At 40.4% G+C, this 23,720-nt stretch overlaps 1 protein-coding gene across 1 annotated transcript in view; it reads left to right on the forward strand.

Moving 5' to 3' along the window:
- The window catches only part of SLC2A13 (solute carrier family 2 member 13), a 175,111-nt gene that overhangs the window by 60,815 nt on the left and 90,576 nt on the right, over positions 1-23,720 (forward strand). The window contains exon 4 of the mRNA XM_086610397.1: positions 13,723-13,831. Coding sequence (XP_086466523.1) covers positions 13,723-13,831 — 109 coding nt within the window. The remainder of the gene's footprint in view (positions 1-13,722; positions 13,832-23,720) is intronic.

Here is a 23,720-nt window from a genome sequence, read left to right on the forward strand (position 1 = left end):
CCTGAGGCCCAGGAAGAAGTGTGTCACGTAGGTGACATTTGTGATCATTGTCTATGTCCACTGAGAACAGAAAGCCTCTGGTTTTAAATCAATGTCGTTGCAACACCATCCATCAGACATGAATGGTGAAGTGAAATACTGCTCTTCTCAATCACAGAATTGAGTTGCTGTCCTTTATTGAGGAAGGTCACCTGTTTAAATCTGAATTCTTGTGTTGTAGCACAGTGGGATGACATTACTTTAATTTCTTCTAGACTTATACTCACAGATTACTTTACAGAGTGAATTACTGGAAGAATCAATGTGAAAAAAAAATGTTCAGCCTCTCTTCTCATATAAATAGCATCATGTATTGCATCTTTGAAGGCTTGCACTTCCTCCATAAAATCCTGTTTCTCTGTAGCTATGATGGGAACTGGTGGAAGATTCGAGCACACGTTGAGTGAGCTGCCGGGCAGGGGGTCACTGGATGTTTTTGAGGTAAACACGCGGCTTTGCAGTGTCATAGGACGGCACCCTCGCTGCAGACCATCTGTAGGGAGCCCAGAAGAAAGAGCAGTTGCCTGACTCAGCTGCAAATCTCCTGATTGCCGGAGTCAGATTTACCCTTCTGTGACCTTTTCAAGTAAGGGCAACATGCAGATCTCCTTTGCTGGTATGTCTGTGGCTTCACTCCTCTGGGTCTGTTCCTCTCCCACAAGCTCCTGCCTCCCCAACTCCTTTTGTAGAGGCTGTTGCTGTTTTTTTGAGTTCTAGGTGTTTCTTGCTGATAGAAATGTTACTGTGTGCCACATCTTCGCTGCTTCTCCCGTAGTCTATTGTGGATGGTGAGTTACAGCCTAGCCTTGGTATTTCTCATGGTGAAACTTGCGTGCTTTCCTTTAATGATAAGTGATATTGGACCGATTCCATTTTCATATGTTATGTTAAAGATGCAGAATGTAGTGTGTAGTGTTCCTGCAAAATACTCTGTTCAGTCACCTAGATGACCTTGTCAACTAGCTGTTGCCCATGATACACAGAGCAACCCAAGCAGAAACAGCTGCTGGTTGAAAACTCCCATGTCTGGACTAGAAGTGAAAGAGCCAACATTCCTCTTCAGAGGTCTGCAACGCACCTGGAAGTGCTGGCTGTAAATGCCCTGATGCACTTTTGAGTCAATGTGGGAGACGTCAATTGTATTTTTGTGGCACAAGTAAACATTTTCTCCTAAGCCCTCTCATTTGACAGCAGCAAATATTCTTCTTCAAAACTACTTCTTTGAGAAGTTTGGTGGTTTTTTGTTGTGGTTTTTTTTTTTTTCTTTCAGTAAATTACAGCTAGACTCACAGCCACACATTTCTTCTTTCCTTTATCCCAATTCAGTCCTGGCTCTTGCTCAGCTTCTTTAAATGCATCATGGGTTTTTCTTAATACTGCAAAGGATGATTTGAAATATGGACAAACTTAAAAGTACATCATCTTCCATCAGCTGCTATCAATTGAGCTCACCATTGTCTAAAGCCAATACGAAATCCCCTTTCCTGTGGTGTTTCCAAGCAACCAGCACCAACTGGGGAGGGAAGCGAGAGACGCACAGGAGCTGAGACCTCAGCAGCTGCTGTGAAATGGCCAGCGGCGTCTGCGGGGTGGGGCTGGGAAAGAGGAGGTGAGCTGGGATGCAGCAGGTGACTGCCAGCATGGGACGCCTGCCTTGAGACTTGGTTTAAATGGCCAGAAGGTGTGTGCAGGTTGGTCCAAAGAAAAGCTAGCGTCCTCATTGAACAGCAGAAGGTAAAAGTAATTTGTATTTGATGTGAAGGCTTGTATCTGATGCTATTAAATTTAAAAGGCACTTAAATAGTGGCCTTCCCTGAAGTTGGAAGTAGGGAGACACATTGCAATAACATTGATAAGTTAATCTCTTTGATATTTACACTGCCGTTGGCTTAGTAACAATGATGTGTACCTAAATTTGTTCCTAATGGAAAAGATTTGGTTTTCATTTGAATTGAAAGCATACTTTTAGTTTCCAACGACATTCAGTAGCAACATGGTAAACACTTCTTTAAACTGATTTTGAAAAGTAAAAGCCAATTTATTCAGCCTTTCTATACCTCTTCTAATGGATCTATTCTAAAATTATAAATTCTTTTTCCATTGTTATTGTATGTCAGTTGTCCCTGAAAATTCAGGATGCAAGAAGAGGGCTGTGGTGGGTTGACCCTGGCTGGACGCTAGGTGCTCACCAAAGAAGCTTGGTTGCTCCCCCTCCTCAGCTGGACAGGGGAGAGAAAATGTAACGAAAGACTCGTGGGTCAAGATAAGGGCAGGGAGAGATCACGTAGCAATTACTGTCATGGGCAAAACGGACTCGACTTGGGGAAAATTATTACAATTTATTGCCAGTAGGATAATGAGAAAATGCAAATAAATCTTAAAACAGCTTCCCCCCACCCCTCCCTTCTTGCCAGGCTTAATTTTGCTCCCAATATCTCTACCTCCTCCACCTGAGCTGCGCAGGGGGACAGGGAACGGGGGTTGTGGTCAGTTCATCACACACTGTTTCTGATGCTCCTTCCTCCTCATGGGGAGGACTCCTCACACTCTTCAGTGTGAGGTCCTTCCTATAGGATACAGTCTTCCATGAACTTTTCCAACATGAGTCCTTGCCATGGGCGGCAGTTCTTGTCAGCTGCTCCAGCGTGGGTCCTTTCCATGGTGTGCAGTCCTTGAGGAACAGAGTGCTCCACAGGGTCACAAGTCCTGCCAGCATTTGTTCTTACTAGCTTGCAGGCCAAAGCTTGCCATGCCTCTTGTCACTGCCACATTGAAACTTGTTTGCTTTTACTCTTAACACTGAAGAAATCCCGATTATTGCTTTTTATTCTAACAGAATAATCCTCTTGAAACATATTTAAAAGTGGTAATTTAACATTATTATCTATCACTAAAGAAAGAAACTTATGTCCCTTGACCCTGAAATGGCTCAGATCACTGCAGATGTTAGAGAAATGGCCATTCATTTAAATGCTTTGATTTTAATATGGTCAAATGTGGTGATGGAGTGGAAACTTGCCCCTTCAAAATGGCAGCTCTCGTGGGGCTTGGCTCCACTCTTAATGGTTCCATTTCCCTTGTGTCATTGGGGCCACCTCCTCTAACTAGGACCAGCTGTAAGCTGGTGCATAAGAACAGGTTAAAAACATGATGTCTGTTCAAAACCTAAAAATTTCTGATTCAAATTTTACAACAGATGGAGTTCAGTAAGGGAGTGCAAGAGGAGACTGAGATGCATCATAAACATCTGTTTTTATATATTTGTACCTAGAACAGTGTTTTCTGAATGATGTCTATCATTTGGGTTATCCTTTCTTTTAGATGATGGGTCAACTTGTTGAGGGTATAAAATAAACATAAAAATCTACTTACTGAAATTCATAAGGAAATTTCTCAGAATTCCTGTATCTTTTTTGAAAAAAGGGTCTCAGGCCTCTAAATAATTTTAAAAAATCCTTATAATCTTCCTTTCTATCTGCTAGATCTGTGAGGTTGCACAGAACCAGTGAACCTTGTCCTGCAGGCTTTGATCTTGTAGTGCAACCAAGTATTAATAGGAGCAGTGTAAGTATGATTCCAATTTATTTTTTTTTTAAGGAAAAGAGCATACTTAACTCAGGGAGGAGAGATCAAGCATTATCTTACATTCTACTGGATTTTCAAAAGCTTTTAAAAGAATTGCCTTTTCAAGTATTTTATGTTTATAGAGAAACTGCTAATAAACATGGCATTTAGGTAACCTCATTCTGCCTTCATTATGCTGAAAATGATCAGAAGGCTTTCCGTTTGGTGTAAGGCAAGCAGCTTGCAGATTAGATGTATTCCATGTACTCTCATAGTACATGAGAGACCTTGAACTGTCCATTATGGAATATTAATTCTGTTTTCCCTAAAACCAGCATCATGATGAGGGAAGATGCCTTTTGCCTGCTGTTTTGTGCAGCATGATAGTATATCTTTTTTTAATTCAGTTTTATCTAGGAGCCTTTGTTCACTGAGTTAGTCACAACTGATGATACAGGACATCTGTGTGTCAGGTTTTGAAATTTCTTTTCAAAAAAGATTTAATGAAAGCAGGACACACAGTACATTCTCTTATTAATCAACAGGCAAAAAATATTTCAGTTATACAAATAGTTGTACATAGATCCTGCTACTTACTGTCAGTCTTGTTGACGCCAGCAAGAATTATTCTTGAGAAACTCCCTGAAGTTTATGCAGAAGGCAGTCTCTCTCTAATTCCTGGAAAACAACAAGGCTTTACTGTGCAGTGGAGGTGCATTAAAAACAGTCTGTACATCTTGCTGGAGGAATTTTGTTGCTATCACTGACAGCATTATAAAATACATCAAAAGAGTTTCTAATTCTCCATAGGCTTTCTTCTTTGTGCAAATAGAAGTAAACTGCTTGCGTGCTGGTTTTGCATTAATGCTAATGATTGTATCTGATGCAAAATTGTGAAAAAGCATACTTTATTGTGAAGCGCATTGTTATGTCTGAAACTCCAGCGTGACTGGAACTTAAATGTGAATCCTCCAGAAATTTGAAGATTTGAAAACTGTTATGAACATCAGCTTTTCGTAATCTTCAGTTCTCATGATAAAAAACTTCTTAGGATCATAGCCAAGAGATTATCATCTGTTCTCTGAATTTTTAAATTGTAAATTATTGCTAGTTCAGCCAGTGATAATGCTTAAGCAGGTGGTTCATTTGGAATCATTGCTCCAGAGAGACATAATCTGCAGTAGCAAAAACTTGGCCCTTTCCCTGACTTCTGGACCACAGACAAGAACCATATGTCCACTGCACTGTGGATTTTTCACACTTTGGTAAAAATGGCCATGCTGCGTCAGACAAAGTCTATCTCACCGCCATTCTGTCTTGAGAGTGGCCAACGCATGGTGGATCATAACTATGCTTTTAGTTTTGCATCTGCCTTTTATACAGTGCTTTTTTTGTCTTATCTTGAAACAACCATATTCTCTACTCACCTTCATTGTGCCACTTCTGATTTTATGACACTTTTGTTGTATTCCAACTCCTAATCCAGCTTCTTTTCCCCATCTTGAGGGATGGTATACTGGATTTGTCGCTTTCATCTGTGACTAAAGCAGAGGCCTATTATACTATTATACTAACGAAGGCAGAATCACTCTAAACAGACTGTTAATATTAGCTTGTTGTGAATCCAGACATAAGTACATTAATCTGGTATAATTGCATATACATTTTAATACCCAGGGGCCTAGTAAAATTAGTATTACTGCTGCTGTATGTTGAAACCATTCCATTAATTTTATTTTCTTTTTGCCTTTTTCTCAATCTTTCCCCATTTCTACTGTGTTTCTTTTTTGCGATGAGGGGGAGAATACAAAGGGGACCAGAATTGCATACAGCTCTTACCAATCATAGAATCACAGGTTGGTTTGCCTTGGAAGGGGCTTTTAAAGATCATGTAGTCCATTCCCTCTACTATGGGCAAGGACACCTTCCACTAGATCAGGTTGCTCAAAGCCTCACCCAGCCTGTCCTTGTACTCTTCCAGGGATGGGGTGTCCAGAACTTCTCTGGGCGACCTATTCCAGTGTCTCACCACCCTCAGAGTGAAGAATTTCTTCCTTATATCCAATCTAATCTACCCTCTTTTAGTTTAAAACTATTACCTCTTGCCCCATCACACCAGCCTCTGGTAAAAAGTCTCTCCTGTCTATCTTATAAGCCCCCTTTATGTATTGAAAGGCTGCAATAAGGTCTCTATTATTGCTATATCGTATTTTGTACTAGTTATGGGAGCTGTCAGTTGGGTATTTTACACTTGCTGATTTCAATATTGATTTGTGTTCTCTGCAGAGGTTATAAATTCAGGGTAAAAACTGTCAGTCCAGTGTGGCTGACAGGTTCTCAATTAATGAAGCCTGGGACTGAAATTGCAAAAAGGGGTGCATCTGCTGTTGGTGGTATGGAGATGACTGAGTTTTACAAGATCTGTATGTAAAGATTTTTTTTTTTTTGGCTACTGTGAAGCACCAAACTTACTTTTTCATAGCGTTGTAACAACCAGTACAAGCACAAATCTTAGAATAATGTAGGTTTCATGTAAAAATTACATAAATTACCTCTGAAGGTTGGCTAATCCAATCCCCAATCAAAGCAGGACAAGTCAGAGCAGGTTGCTCAGAAACTTTTTCAGTGAAGTTTTGACCATGACCTGTCTGCGTCTCTCTTTGTGTGTTTGACTGCTTCTGTGGTACAAAACAGACTTCACATCTGGTCCAGATCTTCTGCATTCCTACTTGTCTGTTGCCTTTTGTCCTGCCTGTGCACACCTTTGAGGAGCCTGGCTCTGTATTCTCTTCAGCCCTCCTCTAGGTAGCTGTGGACAGCAGAGGCTTTTCCCTTTCCCTTCTGTTTTAAAGCTGAACAATCTCAGTTGTTTCAGCATCTTTTTGTATGTCATGTGCTCCAGCCCTGTCCGCCTTGGTGGTTCTCTCCAGCCTCATGCAGGAACGTTGTGTGCTGCTTGAGCTGTGGGTCTCGCAGGTGCTGGTTAGAGGGGAGAAGAACTTCTTCCCTGGCCTGCTGGCAATGCTCCTGCTCCTCCTCCCAGGATGAGGTCTGCCTTCTCTGCTGAAAAACATGCTGCCATTGAGTGGTAATGGTTGTCTTAGAGCCCTTTGTGTTTCTGATGGAAGATGGTTAATACCAGCATGCAGTAAACGAGCTAGTACTTTTAGATAAGGTGTGATTTAAGGCTGCATTTCAGTGAAATGTTTAAGCGTGTATCTGTCCTTCTGTCTTCAGTGGAACTCAATTTTGTGCTCAAGTTTAAATGCTTCAGCTTAAAAAGAAATAAAATGTTGAAGCAGTTTCTTAGAACTCACTATTTTTAGCGTCAGACTGGTTGTCTGTGCTATGTCATCTATACATCCAGTGATGATGCTGTCTTGTTGTTAGGAAGCCAAAGACTTTAACCTACAGTGACTTTTTGATTTTTCTCCTCTCTGGTAGTTTTGGAACCCAACTGAGTTGTGCTAAAATGATATTGATTTCAAAACAGGTTTTTAAAATCTGTTTAAATGTGGACTTCATCTCTAGTTCAACTTTTTTCTTTACTTTTATGTTAATGAAGCTCATATGTTAATGGCATCTGAATTTTAAAAAGTGACAGGAGTTTTTCAAACCCCCTAGATAAGTTGTGGGTTTTTTTAAAAAAAACACCCTTTTTTTAAGGAGGTGATCTAAACTAAATGTACTATTAATTAAGTAAAAGAAAATAAGAGTGAACATGCAAAAGATTGTATCCGAAAGTTCCCATGGAGACTTTCGTTGACCTCTAGGCTCCTTTCTCAGTTCTGTTAAATTTCCCTTTTTTCCCTTTCCCTCCTGGGAATGTGTCTGCGTGTCTCATTCTTTTAGAGGGCAAGGAGTAGAAATCTGTTTTCACTGTTAAACCACTGGCTTAGGGCAGGAACAAGGATATTTCATTTGGAAACAAGGGATAGAGGGGAAAAAAAGAAAATCACTGGAGTAAGAGATTTGTCAGAAAAAAAGATGCTAAATATTTAAGGCTTGAAGTGTGTTGCCCAGGAAATAAAATACAGTATCTGTATGGATGTTAGTACTGTAACAGCTGGGAAGATCAGCTTGAGAGTAGGTTACTGACTGGGTTGGAGGGAACTCTGAGTCACCAGCTTTTCTGGTGCTCTTTTAATTGAAAAACAACAGCAACAATACCACCAACATAAAAGGAAAAAAGCATTCCTTAAAATCCCTTGATTGCATTTTTTTTTGAAGTGTCTTTCTTCAACTTAAAATGAGAGAAAGAAAGCTTTCTGATTTCAGATTGCTAAATGCCCCGTGCTGCGCTGCGTTACTTGAGACAGCGGAGTAGGAAGCTCTGCAGGTTGTTACTGCACTTGGCTTGTTTTGGTTGTGCCTGCGTAACGCTCGCTCCGTCATCTTACCTTTCCTCATCTGCTTTCTCCAGTTTTAAGTGAGGGTCACATTACTGGTTCTGATGTAAAGCGGTTCTAGAGCAGACCGTGAAAAGAAATGTTTGTTCGCTGAAACCACATCACAGGCTGCAGGTATGCACGAGTCCGCCTTAGCGCCTGCTGCTTTATTTCGAAGGTGTTTGCCACAGCTAGGAGGAGAGCACAATGTGAGCCTTGCTCTTCTCTGTCCCTACCCTGGTTTTCCTATCAAAGAAACAGGTAAACATTCCCTCTGTCATTCCCCCACTCCACAGATCCGACAGTACCACACTGGGGTCCCTCCTCCGCCCTTGCGGACTCTCGTTGATCGTTGTGGCCACTTCTCTCAGCTCTCGCTGGCATCATGTAAATGGCCACTCTTCTCTGTTTGTTACCTGTTTTGTCATGGCTTCACCAGTTTTAAAGGTTTTTTTCATTACAGTTGTTTCTGTTTTCTATAAAGAACACGTCATACAGACCCAAAATACACTCCTTTTTTTGCTTCCCTCCTTGCCACTGCTTCTTGTCCTATTCAAAGGTATCGTTAACTGCTGCCACCTTTGTGCAAGTACTCGGTCATATAGATTTTCCATCACCAAAGCTTTGTATCAAAGAATGTGGTATCAAGGGAAAGATTTTTTTTTTTTTCTTCCCTTTTACAGATAAAAGAAAATTGCTTTGTTTTCAGGATTCCCAAAAGACCAACCCAACTTGCTGTCAAAACAAAACAAAACAAATCTTCATTCTTAGTGTTTCTGTTCTCAATGTGTGGTTTGAAAAGATCATTTGGAGGGACCATTTATTTGAAATCTAGGTTTCTTGAGCAAACAAAAAACCTTTCAGTTCAAATAGGCATGGAAAAACTCCTTACGCTGCTTAACCCTCTAGAACTAAAATGGCTATGTCTAATTAGTTTTTATTTGCCTTTATAGCAGGCTACTTTGTTATACTATTGGTTGTATTTGCTGTGGAAAACTTAAAAATAGTAAGACTTGGTTATCATAAAAGCTGACAGCATTTTCTTGTTCTTGGCTGATGGGAGTTATGCTGTAAAACAAGAAAGAAAAGAAAAGAAAAAAGACTCAAGCAAGCTTTCTCAAAGGATTAGAGAACTATATGAGGTAGAAAGTTTCCTTTAGTGCTGGGAGTGGTTCCTCCAATGTTACTGGAAACATTGTGAGACAGTGGGGAAGAGCTTGGTACTTAGGTAAAACTGTTTTGTATCTTCTCAGGATAAATAATGCAGTTTTGATCTTAAAGCTACTTCTATTTTCTTGTGATTTGGTAAATTTTGCAGAAAGGAAAAATGAAAGAAGTTAATACTTCTAGAAAATAATCATGTAATAGGCTAGGAGTGGGAAGGGGTGTTTGTGCTTTAATATATCATTTACATGCAGAAAATAATAGCTAGTTCTAAGTGGTTTAGAGGAGGAGTCTTCCGTGGAGGAATGTTCTGCAGATGATGCAGAGAAAGCTGGGCTGGAAGCTGTCATTTTTTAAGGACAGGCAAAACAGAGAAACAGTCTCCATGTCTGTCTTCTGTTATCCAGATCACCAGCCTGAAGTTTCTTGTTTCTTTTTTTTCTGTTCCATTTCTAACTGTAGACAGGCTCTTTAAAGATTTATCTCGATGGAAGAGAGGATATTGACTGGCCTTAGGATAAGAATGGGTCTGAGAAACTAATCTGAAGGTTGACCTTAATTGATGCTAAACTGATAAGTGACTGTCTTGTTGCTTGGCTAAGCCTGCCTTTTTGGACACACTCCTCTACAGCAAGAGCACAAAATGCTGGCAGGAGCCTGACATGGTTTTAAGCTGTTGCTGCAAGCTGTCACCTATATTAGCTGGCAAAAGAATGTTTGAACCTGCAGATGACTTTGGCAGAGCCCAGTCTAACCATAGTTTCCTGGCTGTGAAATTTTGCCAAGTATTGTACTAATAATTTGAGGGATGGGGGTTCACAAGGTTTCCAGGCAGCAGATGTCTGCCTGCATTTGCTGGGGGATTTTTAGCCTGGCTTTATGTCTATCTACAATATTTTTGTTTACCTGGAAGTGTATACAGTACAATGTCAGAAGGAAATGCTGAGACATCATTAATTCCCATTCTGCTTTCTGGCTTTTGTTATTTAAACTCCTTTTAAAACTAGGCTTGATTTGTTTTGTTGTTTTTGAAAAGTCTTTATATCTTTTAGTTGGCAGTGGATCACACCCAAGCTCCTATGATCACCATACAATCCATTTTACCTACAGAGGAAAATCAAAATGCCTTAGCAGGTGATTCACAATTTCTAAACCTAACTTACTTGTGTGTTGTGCTTAATAACAAGAACAGCAGCTAAAATATGGGAAGCTGGTGTTAAACATTTCAGATAACCACTCATAAAATGTAACATTTGGAAAGCATCACTTGCTTTTCAGAAGTAATGATTTGACAACAGCAGCTCCTCCCCGCCCTGTTTAGCTCAGTGTAAACTAATAAGGTTTTTTGAATGTGAAGCCAAACTTCCAAATTGTATTTTTGCCTTTTGCTTATAAAGATGAATGTCTAGTTAGGTGGACAGTTTAGGCTAAGAAAAAGCGAGGTAGACCACAGGAATCCATGGATCACCACTTCATGTAATGTCACCTTCCACAACAGTACTATCCTTATTTTTCCATTGCTCCTTATCTATTGGTGCCATTTTGCACTCTCACTTGAGCAAGCTTCAGCTGCCCTTTACAGTAGCATATTTTGAACTCTTGTAAACATATGCATTAAGGAAATTTACTTCAGATAAAGTAATTATCTGAAACTACAGCACAAAAAGTCCAACCACATCTAGTCTCATTAAATTAATCATGACATTAGGAGGTCTCATCCTTTTGACTTCATTTTTATTCATAGATTAGAAGGAGGAAAACAAACATCTTGATGGTTTCTCAAGTTCAAGTGAAGTGCTTCAAATGCAGGAATGTTTCTAAATCTCTTAGATGAAGAGAAAACAATAGCAGTTAAGGCAGAAGTATCATGAACAAAAAATACTGACTTTTGGAGACAAATATCTATTTTTTTTCCATTGTAAAAATTGCCAAATGTTTAATTTTTTTTGTGATGTATCTTCTGCATCATCTATTTCCCTCTAGTTCTGTGATCGATTAAGTTGCTCCACTTTTTAAAGATTTAATGATTTTATTGTTTTGTGCTGTTTTAATCTATTGTAATACCTAACAGCAGATTTAATGGTTATCAGAAACTCCTGAAGTACAACTTGATTTTTCAGAATACTTATTTTGAGAAGAAAAGTGTATTTAATTCAGAAAACTTGTTTTGTTTTTAATTTTTTAATTTAGACCCATTCTCTGTTATTGGCAACCATGTTTTGCCTGGAGTTGTTTGGTTTAAGGCAGTAATATATGAATACAACAGAAGATGGATGGCAGAATTGAAGACAGGAAAATGCAAAAATAGTATAGTTAGTTTTAGGGCTAGATAATTTTAATTAAAAGTTTCACACTCATTTTCTGTTTTGAAAACAGACACCTCGCAGTCAAAGACCTTTGGGTTTTTTAGTGGAGTCTGTAAAGCTCCTTTAATAGAGAGATTAATGATTTCTTTTATTTTTTCATTCCATTTATTGGTTTGTAAACCTGAAGGCTGTGAATTTTATGAAGGAAAATCCTTTGATTTTGTGTGTGTGTATTGATATGTGCGGTTACCATGGTACAGATTTGGAGTGAAACTTTTAAGTCTCTGACTTGAAACAGTATGATCATTTTTTAGCATCATTTTTCTAATACATTTATCAGAAGTCTGAAAAATTACAACCACGTACTGAATTTAGCTGACTGGATGCTGTAGAAGTCTAAACTAAAGGCCTAGACTTTACTATGTGGTCTTAAACTTTCTGCAGGGCCCTACTTCAGCTGTACAAACTGATCCGTGTGATGAAGTTTTGTTGGGAGTTCATGACTCCCTGAGTTGCAAGCCATTGTCTGGGAGCAGCTGCTTTAATTTCTAGCTATTCATTTTAATGTCTTCATTTGAATTGTACAATGCCGTATTGTGAATAGGGTTTTATGTAACTTTCACCAAATAGCTGAGGAGATGGGGAATTGTTAAAAACTTCACATCAGTTCCTTAGGACATTTCTGCTTCCTTTCCTAACAGTCGCTGCTGTAGACTTCTAGCTTATTTGATAAGCATAGTCATTGATGGTGGACTTCAAGATTTAGATTGGCTATAAGGTCCTTTGAAGGTAAAGATGGATTTTAAACTCCGTGAAGGACTTTATAGGAAGTTTATGAAGAATGGAAGATATCTCATAGGCATTCAGCAGCCTGGCTTCACGACCAAGGCTGCAGAATCAGTTGCCAGATGAAGGTTTTTAAGGCTAATGCCTCCATGCTTAGGTGTGATGCTGAGTATTAAAACCTGAGGGCTGCTGTTTGTGAATTAAGGTTCATGGTTGTATTTGTTAGTAAATCTTTTTTCTTTGTGAAGTTTGGAGTTGAAAAATCCAAGAGTGTGTCTGAGCTCCAGACTGCTCCTGGCTAACGATGAGTGCTGGTTTTATTGTTCTTCTACTGAGGAAATGCCACTTTGACTACTGAACCCTTTGATGTACTTGCCTGCTCAGCCATATCCGTGTGCCTTACTTGAGAATATCTTACCAGATATATAGATTGGCTCTATTAGTTGATTTTACTCATATAGACGTATTTTGAAGGTAGTGATGTGGCTCTATGGTGGGACAGGTGGGACTGTGTGCTGTCTGAATGTTAACGTTATTTGGAAACCAGCTGGAAAATTTCTCAGACTGCATTCTGCTGTTAAAAATAAAGAAGCAATGTTAAATGATGATACAATTGAGATATGAATTAGAAATACCATAATTTTTAAATTAAAATAAGTTTTTCTTAGGCAAGTCTGATTATCTTTCAATGAAGAAAATGTTACCTAAGCCCCTTCTTGAGTGCCACTATGGAAAGAGTTCACAAATTGTCAGCTGTATCATATAGCTTTCTGTATTACTGGTGTTTTTATAGGATACTTTGAAAATTTAAAATTAACAGAGAAGAAAACTTTCTCTGTTTGCAAAAAAATTTTTGGTTTTCTCTTCAATGAGAAACTGTTTTCTGCCATTTGAATGTGGTCTCATACTGTTGCTACCAAAGATATGGAAAAAAAATAATTAATTTATGCTCCCTCTGCTGGCCTTAGAGCTGTGCAGAACAGATCTATCCCATATCTTCAAAGTACCCAGACTTGCAACTGGTTTGTGGAAATTGGGTCTTTGGGGTACTAGGGAGAACACTTTATCTGCAAGATCCAGATCTGAGCAGTGAATAATGGCACTTCTGAAATAACCTCTCAATAACAGAGGAAGCTTTTAGAAAGAAAACAACAATGATATTTTGTGGTAACTTTGGGTATGTTCAGTTGCAGCAGATGTGCAATCTGTTAATATGATATAGGGGAGCTGTACATTTGCCACCAGTAGCATAATGTACCACTGTGTACAAAAATTGTTTTGTTTTTTTGCCTGGCTTCCTGAAAATCTTTGTAGTACAATGCAGAAAAGCAGAACTGAAATGATCAAGTTGTTAAAAAATAATTGAAATAATCCAAGTTTGTTTGAAACTAAGGTGCAAAGCCTGTCTTGATAGTGATCACTTAAGAACTGTTACGTATTCTTTTGTTTTTGTGTTGTGTTTTTTTTTTTTAAAGCTGGACCTGTGATCTGCAGAATGCTAACATACCCTCCAACTCGAAGAGCCTTAATTGTGGGTTGTGGTCTGCAGATGTTTCAACAACTGTCAGGGATTAACACCGTCATGTATGTATTTACTGCTTGCTTCTTTTTATAAAATACAAGAAAAAGACAATTAGACCAGTAGCAGTTGTAGTGGGCTTCTGGACAAAATGTGAAATATGAAAAATTGAGGGAGAGAGCTGGAATGCTGAGCTTGCAGTCCAGATTGACATACTTGGCATCTCAGAAAATTGGTACAAGAGGATATTAGTGTAAGGGCGAACATTTATATAGAGATGAGAGAATGCAAACTGTATGCTGGGAGATGCGTTGTTCTCTGTTAGGGTTTACGGTCAAAGCTATGTATGTCTAGATAAGAAAGTACGTTTACAGCTTGGCTTTGTGTGCAAATAGATCAAAATACTGTGAGGGTTGGACTGTTGACCATGTAAACGAGATGGAAAATTACTGTGAAGTCCTAAAGGAGGCAAGATGCAGAGGGAAGAAGCATTTCCTGTTATAACATGGTTCTGTTACATGTATGAAGACTCAGTAACTGCCGAAGTGAAGAACAATATATTAGGTGTTCTGATTAGCTGTCGGGTCACAAGAGGAGTGGCTCTTGGCAAACATGCAGTGCACAAGACCTAGTTTAAGATTAAATTACTGTTGAGCTGCCCTACAAGAGTAACCATAATGAATACGATTTCCATATTGTTTAAGAGCAGTGTAAAATACATTGCCGTAACATCTTACAGAGAGAACTGCACCTAAGGGAGCAGCTTGTTAGGAAATAGTTAAAAGGAACAGCCAAAACAATAAAGCTTTTAGTGGTATCAATATACCATATTAAATGTTAGAGTAAATATCTGCCATCTATCACAAGGTGGGAAAAAAACCAAGCTCAGTCTTGTTAAACTGCAAAGGATCTGTAATAGGTAAAGAGAGACTTTATAAAGTAGAAATTGTAACCAAATATGGCAAATGGGAGAATGCATAACTGGTAAGTTACGTGTGAAAACGAGAAGACAGGCACAGAAGTAGCTTGGAGAAATTCTTCTGGCACATCAGAAGCAAGAGACCGAATAGTCTCCAGGCCCAGCAAGGATCAAGACGTTGTGAGAACACTAGCAGAAAATAAATCTTTAGCAGCAAATCTTACAAAGACTCTTTTGCATCTGTGCTAATTATGGATGGTATATGAAGGTTCCTGCACTGGAGCTTACTTGAGATGTCTCAGATGGTCTGTTTCAAATTCAAGTGTTAGGGGAAGAACTTTTAGAACAAGCTGATTAAAATGAATAATAACAAATTGCTTGGACTAATCAGGGTACACCCAACAGATCTGGAGTAATTTGAATACATAATCACTGAATTTGGAAATGTAGCATAATCTGCATGAAGCTACAGCCCAGAAAGTTTTATTTCTGTCCTTATCAAACTTAATTAAAACTGTCACAGAATCAAATGAGAAGATGTGTGTATATAAATATGAAAAATGAGCATGTGCAGGGAGAATATAAAAGAATAAAGAAGAGCCGACATGATTGTTGTAGAGGGATTATAGCTTGCAAATTAGTTGGATGTGAGTTCATGGTTCTGTTAGAGCTATATATCCCATGTGAACTAGCCACCCTAGTCCATGACAGCTGCTGACTAAGTTTCTTGAAGAAACCAGATGGTCACAAAAGTAAGAGAAAAGCCCTCTCAGGTTAATAATTTTTTAGGATAGGAAAAGAAAGGATAAGAATAAAAGATCAGTTATCACAAGCCAAGAGTAGACTCCTACAGGCATCTGTGTGGAGATCTTTGCTGCTTTAGTAGCTCTGTGAAAGAGGCTAAACAGCAAAATGATGGCTTGTACTCATACACCATTCATGACATTAAGACCTCCAAATCTGTGAGCATAAACAGTTGTGGAAAGATAGTACAAGATAACAGATTAATAAAATGGCACATGTATTAACTGTACAATATTATACAATAATGCTTGCAGGAAGGAACCAACTAACTAACACTCTAGGCTATCTAAATTGTTACTACTCAAAAAAGAGGTCTTGAAGTTGCATTATAGTTCTATACAGACAGCATAATGACACCCATGACTGATCTGGAATAGTACAAATAATTGCAGATGTTCTTTCTTTTAGTGAGGATAAACGAGGTTATGTATGGCAAAAGAGATACCTGTATTTAAACAGGATGGTTTCCAGCTTGGAAAATAAATTAGTTCAGAAAAAACGCACGAGGCATATAAAGCTACTAATGTTATGGAGAAGATGGGGAGAGCATGATTATTCATCATTTCTTGTAACACGGTTTTGATGACTCCTAGCTTTTACCCAGCAGTAGGTTTAAAATAAACAGTTTTTCATGCAGCATATAATTACATAGTGGAACTCATTGCCACAGGATGTTACAGATGCCAAATGTAGAAGTAAGTTTAGAAGTTAATTAGGGAAACTTACATAATAAACACTATTACATGTTATTAAGCACAATACGGATGCAACCTCTGGCCAAGGACAGTTATTCTCACGTTTTGGTTCTTATTGCTTTAGGATGCCTTATTAGGCTAGAACAAAGTATTGACAGTTCACAAGGTTTATGACACTGGTAGTTGTTTTTGCTTACTTTAAGCTTCATAAGTTTTAAAATCTCAAACTCTTTTCCATGTAGGAGGTTTTACAGATAGTTTGGAATTGACCTAATTTGCTGTGGATGTGTGGGAGGACAGAATTGCAACTGTAAAACCTAGTTGAATCTTAGCTTTAAAATAAGAAAATGCCTATAATAAACACATGAAGGCACTGTTGTGAAAGAACTGACTTGTGAACCAGTTGCAATATCCAGTATTTTTTTAATAATCCAGTATCGCTAAATTTTTAGTTATCAGGTATGCAAGACAAACATTCTTCTGTGAAAGGACATTTTTCAAATATAAGTAAGCAGCTGTCTATTGATGGTTTGCTTACATAGAAATCGGTGATTGCTTTTTAATGCAGTAATTAAATGGTACCTTAAGGAACTGTCAGATTGTATTAACTCTCTAAGCACTATTTTCCTCTCCATAATGTTTGATTGTGTCATTCTGGGATTGCTGTTCTCTTGCAGCAGGAAAACAGGCATCAGTTATGGTTGGAGGTTGTAGGATTGTGAGGACTTTCCTTCAGTGGTTTTGCAAACTCATTTATGAAAAACAGTCACAAAAAATATTTTGTTGGTTGGTGTTGACTGTAACTTTGGTGTTGCTGTGAATCCTCTTCTCTTGGTATACTCCTTTCTAGGCTGTAGAAGATGTTGTTGATGACCTCGACTTGCTGTTGCCTGGCTTTCCCTGGCAGAGAATTTAGCCTCTGTCTGCCCTCTTTCTCCTTATGTATTTCCATGGGACTCCACTACACTGCGGCCATTTAACTTAACATCACAGCATCCCTGATGGGCCCTCAATTGTTCTAATCTTGTGGCTTGAGGCTTTCCACTATTTCTGTAATTTTACTGTATTTTACTGTAAGAAAGTGAGGCCATAGGAGTGAGTTTTTGTGTGTCTGAAAAACTCATTTAAACAAAATACCCCATCATCAAATCACAAAGCAGGAAAGTGAAAAGAAAATATAAGGAAGAAAACAGTTGTTGAATTTGTGTATGCTTTACTGAGTAACTCTTCTATTTAAGAAAACGAAAGAAAAGTTTGAATAAAAAAGTATGGGTGTTAGAGGTAGGAAATTATACAGAGGAGTTTTGCAGGGGTCTAAAAATAATCACTGAGTGTACCCCGTAGTAGAAGAGATCCTAAAAAGCAGAAAAATACCTACAAGAAACCCATGGATACAACAACAAAAATTTAGAGCTTCTGTGCTTAAAAGTTCAGAAATCTGTTATATATTTTCTGGTTAAAAATTGGATATCAGTAGTGAAGCCAATGAGAGCAACTAAGTTTAAGTCCACATGTAGTTGGATTTTTCTTGAGGATGGGGAGAGGAAAACTAGAAGAACTTTTCTAAGAATTGTTGAGGACTGTGCTCTGTCCATCCCGTTGTGCAATAAACTGATCTAGTTTTTGGACAAAAATAGTTTCATATTGTATTTGAATCAGCCATGTATGTGCGTAACATCCAGCCGTGAGGAACCAGAAGCTCGTCACGAACAGGATGTTACTGAACTGGTGAGAACAGCATGTGGAGCAACCTCTGCATTGAGGAGGTGGATCTAAAAGAGAAACAAAATGTAAAAATAGGCTAAGGAGATTGTGACTCTCACAGGAACAAATTCTAGCATGATAAATTTAGTCAGTAAAAGAATAAAGCTCAGTGACCTATAGCTTTGATTCCTTTTTTTCCTAAGAACAAGGATACCACTGCTGTTGATAGAGTACCTGAAGTAGAAAAAATGTTTCCTTTTTGTCATGGCTTTTGCCAGCTTAACTGGCCTGTAAAACATAGTCACACAATTTTAGACAAGCATTTCTTACACTGGTGGGAGCGGGTCTGAAATGGTTTAACTTTTCAGTTTCTTGTCATTCTGGTATTTTCTCATCTTGAAAACAGAAGTTCACTCTTTCAAGCTCGGAGTCAGAAATCTGGCTGACAGGAGACTGAAAACAGCCCTGTGAAGGAAATTATATTCTAGGATAGCAGTTACTACAAATTAGCTTTTTAATAGTAACATATCCTAGGGTGATGTGCAGATATGTTCAAGCCCACAGTGGCCCCTAGTTAAAACTTGGAGGAGAAGGATCATTTTAACGTAAAACTTTAAGCTAATTTTTCCTGTAAGTTTCTTATTTGAAAAATAAAATAATATTAAAAAAAGGAAGAAGTTGCTTTTTGGGGGAATGGGAGGAAGAGGAGGCTTCAAGGATTTGACTGTTAAAGATTGTTTGGTGAAAAACATCAATAGAGTATATGGATGTTTTAGCTATATGCTTACGTTCCTGCAGGACTAGGACTTCTGAAAGCACTTCTGGTACTGTGCGTCTTCATTGCCATATGTGGTGGGTTAGGCTGCTCCGGCAACTATACCCGACACAGTCCCCTCTCACCCTCCCACACCTCGGGATGAGGGAGAGAATCAAAGAGGAAAAAGAAAAGAGACCCGAGGGTTGAGATAAGAACAATTTACTACTACCGCTACCAATATATGTATATACAGATATGTACAAGGATAAACATATGCAAACGAGTGATGTACGGTGTAATTGCTCACCACCCCTTGACCGAGGCCCGTCTCGTCCCGAAACTGCAATCCCGAAACAGATAGAACTCGATACCGCAATCCCGGACGAACGGGAGGCCCCGAGACAGAGAGCGAGAGAGAGAGGGAAAACACTCTGAGCACCCGAAAGTGAGAGTCCCGGAAGGGCAAAAGCCCTTCTTTCCGGCTGACCCTGACTCTTATACTGGGCATGACGCTGCATGATATGGAATACTAATTGGCCAGTTTGGCCCTCAATCTTAAGTTCAGGTACAAATCGTAAGGAGAGTCGTGGACCCCTTGTCCCAGCTATGCTCCCCCTTATCCTGTTGTGCTCCTGCACACTGGCAAGAACCCGGCAGACTGAAAAGTCCTTGAGACCTCAGTGCCATCTATAAACATCAGTGCACTATCAGCGTTCTTCTCAGAGTGAGTCTCTGAGTAAAACCAAAACACGGAGCTCTTCTAGCTGCTAGAAAAAAGAGCTAATCCTGGTCCCAGCTAAAACCAGGACAGTATCCACCCCTTATTCCATACCATGCACATCATGTTCAAACCTTACGTATATATATACTATTCCCTTAGTTCATGCGTCATCCCTCTAAAATGTGTGTTGAGTTCATTCAGTCCGTAGCTCCAAACTTCATCTGTTGTAGCAGTCTCTCAGGGCAGGAAAGATGATGTGGAATTCACTCGGTCGGTAGAAAAGATGATGTAGTCTCTGTTGGGTGTGACAGCTGGAGCTTGTAGTTGGTATATCCGGCAACAGTCCATGTCCACTGTCTGCAGGTTGAAGATGTCAATCTCGAGGAAGTTGCTTCTGGTTCTGGCGAAGTTCATTCTTCATTAACCTGGAAGATTCTTAATATAATGGCATTAGTAAAATACGACAACCATAGCAATAATAGTATGCAATGACAGGGTTATTCAGCAATTAATATCACAAAATTCATTTATCGTCTGTTTTCACCTAACATTAAATCTCCTTGAGGTACACATCGGACTTCCCCATCCTTCTGCATCACCCACCAAGTGCATCCAGGTCCTTGGGCAAAAGCAATCCCACGAATGGGTTTACCTTTACCCGAGGCAGGAATAACCCAGACTGTCTTCCCCATTATATTCTTCATGTGCACTACAGGGACTTTATCCCCCTCTACTGTACGTAAAAGCTCGGATTGGGCAGGACCAGCTCGATTGGCAGATCCTCTAGTATTGACTAACCAAGTGGCTTCTTCTAAATGTGTATCCCAGTGTCTAAAAGTTCCACCACTCATTGCTCTCAGTGTGTTTTTTAGCAGTCCGTTATATCGTTCAATCTTCCCAGAAGCTGGTGCATGATAGGGGATGTGATACACCCACTCGATGCCATGCTCTTTGGCCCAAGTGTCTATAAGATTGTTACGGAAATGAGTCCCGTTGTCTGACTCAATTCTTTCTGGGGTGCCATGCCGCCACAAGACTTGCTTTTCAAGGCCTAAAATAGTGTTTCGGGCAGTGGCATGGGGCACAGCATAGGTTTCCAACCATCCAGTGGTTGCTTCCACCATTGTGAGCACATAGCGCTTGCCACTGCGAGTTTGTGGAAGTGTGATATAGTCAATTTGCCAAGCCTCTCCATACTTGTATTTCAACCAACGCCCTCCATACCAAAGAGGTTTTAACCGCTTGGCTTGCTTAATTGCAGCACATGTTTCACATTCATGGATAACCTGTGCAATAGTGTCTATAGTTAAGTCCACCCCTCGATCACGAGCCCATCTGTATGTGGCATCCCTTCCTTGATGGCCTGAGGCATCATGGGCCCAACGAGCTAGAAATTTTTCACCTTTATGTTGCCAGTCCAGATCCACCTGAGCCACTTCAATCTTAGCAGCCCGATCCACCTGTTGATTGTTTTGATGTTCTTCAGTGGCCCGCCTCTTGGGTACATGAGCATCTACATGACGTACCTTTACAGCCAGCTTCTCTACTCGAGCAGCAATGTCTTTCCACAATGGGGCAGCCCAGATGGGTTTACCTCTGCGTTGCCAGTTGCTCTGCTTCCATTGCCGTAGCCATCCCCACAGGGCATTTGCTACCATCCATGAGTCGGTATAGAGATAGAGCATTGGCCACTTTTCTCGTTCAGCAATGTCTAAAGCCAGCTGAATGGCTTTTACCTCTGCAAACTGACTTGATTCACCTTCTCCTTCTGTAGCTTCTGCGACCTGTCGAGTAGGACTCCATACAGCAGCTTTCCATTTTCGATGTTTTCCTACAAGACGACAGGATCCATCAGTAAACAGAGCGTATTTCTTCTCATTGTCTGATAGTTCATTATATGGTGGAGCCTCCTCAGCACGTGTCACCTCCTCCTCCTCTGGTGACATTCCAAAGTCTTTACCTTCAGTCCAATTAGTAATCACTTCCAAAATTCCTGGGCGATTGGGATTTCCTATCCGAGCCCTTTGTGTGATCAGTGCGATCCACTTACTCCATGTGGCATCAGTTGCGTGATGTGTAGATGGGACGCTCCCTTTGAACATCCAGCCGAGCACTGGCAATCGGGGTGCCAGGAGCAACTGTGCTTCCGTACCAATCACTTCAGAGGCAGCTCGGACTCCTTCATACGCTGCCAGTATCTCTTTTTCAATTGGAGTATAGTTGGCTTCGGATCCTTTGTATCCTCGACTCCAAAACCCAAGAGGTCGACCTCGCGTCTCTCCTGGCGCTTTTTGCCAGAGACTCCAAGCAGGACCATTCTCCCCAGCTGCAGTGTAGAGCACATTTTTGACATTTTGTCCTGTCCGGACTGGTCCCAAGGCTACTGCATGAACTATTTCTTGTTTAATTTGTTCAAAGGCTTGTTTTTGCTCTGGGCCCCATTCAAAATTATTCTTCTTTCGGGTTACTTGATAGAGGGGTTTTACAATCTGGCTGTAATCTGGAATATGCATTCTCCAGAAACCCACAATGCCTAAGAAAGCTTGGGCTTCCTTTTTGTTGGTTGGTGGGGACATAGCTGTTATTTTATTAATCACATCCATTGGGATTTGACGACACCCATCTTGCCATTTTATTCCCAAAAACTGAATCTCCTGTGTAGGTCCCTTGACCTTACTTTGTTTTATGGCAAAACCTGCTTTCAGAAGGATATTGATTATTTTTTCACCTTTCTCAAAAACTTCTGCTGCTGTATTGCCCCATACAATGATATCATCAATATATTGCAAATGTTCTGGGGCTTCACCCTGTTCCAATGTAGTATGGATCAGTCCATGGCAAATAGTAGGGCTGTGTTTCCACCCCTGGGGCAGTCGATTCCAGGTATACTGGATGCCCCTCCAAGTGAAAGCAAACTGTGGCCTGCATTCTGCTGCCAAAGGAATTGAGAAAAATGCATTAGCGATATCAATTGTAGCGTACCACCTGGCTGCCTTTGACTCCAATTCATACTGAAGTTCCAGCATATCTGGCACGGCAGCACTCAATGGTGGTGTAACTTCATTTAAACCACGATAGTCTACTGTCAGTCTCCACTCGCCATTGGACTTACGCACAGGCCATATGGGGCTGTTAAAAGGTGAGCGGGTCTTTGTGATGACTCCTTGACTCTCCAGTTGACGAATCAACTTATGGATAGGAATTAGAGAGTCTCGGTTGGTACGATATTGCCGTCGGTGCACTGTTGTAGTAGCAATTGGCACCTGCTGTTCTTCGACCCTCAGTAATCCCACAGCAGAAGGATCCGTTGAGAGACCAGGCAAAGTAGACAGCTGTTTGCCTTCTGTCTCTATTGCAGCTATGCCAAAAGCCCACCGATACCCTTTTGGGTCCTTAAAATACCCTCTCTTAAGATAATCTATGCCCAGGATGCATGGTGCTTCTGGGCCAGTTACAATAGGGTGTTTTTGCCACTGCTTACCAGTTAGGCTCATTTCAGCCTCTAACACAGTCAGTTCTTGAGACCCCCCTGTCACTCCAGAAATATGAATGGATTCTGCCCCTTTAAAATTCGACGGCATCAAAGTGCATTGGGCACCAGTGTCCACTAAAGCCTTATATTTTTGGGGGCCTGATGTGCCAGGCCAACGAATCCACACAGTCCAGTAAACTCGATTGTCCCTTTCCTCCACCTGGCTGGAGGCAGGGCCCCTCTATTGCCTGTTATCAGAGGAATCAGCGGGATTAGAATCAGGATTGTGAGGAGTATCAGTCCTCCTATGTTGACTACGGGACCGCTCACGGTAGACTGGGGCGACGGCTTTCCTTGAGGAGTTGGAGAAGCTTCTACTTCTGTTGGTTTTTCCTTCCAACTCGCGTACTCTTGCCTCTAAGGCTGAGGTGGGCTTTTCACCCCATCTTCTCATGTCTTCTCCATGATCACGCAGATAGGACCACAGCTCGCCCCGTGATCTGTACTGTCTCTCTCGAAAAGGGGAACGCCCAGTTCTAACAGCTGCGATTCTAGAAGGTTCAGGTGGCAAGGAGTCTACTTTTCCTTTTAATTCTCGGACCTCCTCAGACAGCTTTTCCACAGCTGCAACACAGGATCGTATAGAAGTATCCTCCTCAGACAGCCTTTTTTCTATAGCTGCAACACAAGCTCGAATGGAAGTATTATCATCATATCGTCGGAGGTAGGTGACCAGATTACCTACGGTCAGTAGTATATCATCATCATCTCCAAAGTCCATTATTGCCAGTGAGGTGGAATATGCTGGTGGCGCACTCCGTAGAATCTTTTGCCACATTGGTCGTGTGCACCGGACGTCATCTGGATCCTCACATCTTGGTC

This window comes from Tauraco erythrolophus, chromosome 4, assembly GCF_009769465.1.
Source record: "Tauraco erythrolophus isolate bTauEry1 chromosome 4, bTauEry1.pri, whole genome shotgun sequence".
NCBI lineage: Eukaryota > Metazoa > Chordata > Aves > Musophagiformes > Musophagidae > Tauraco > Tauraco erythrolophus.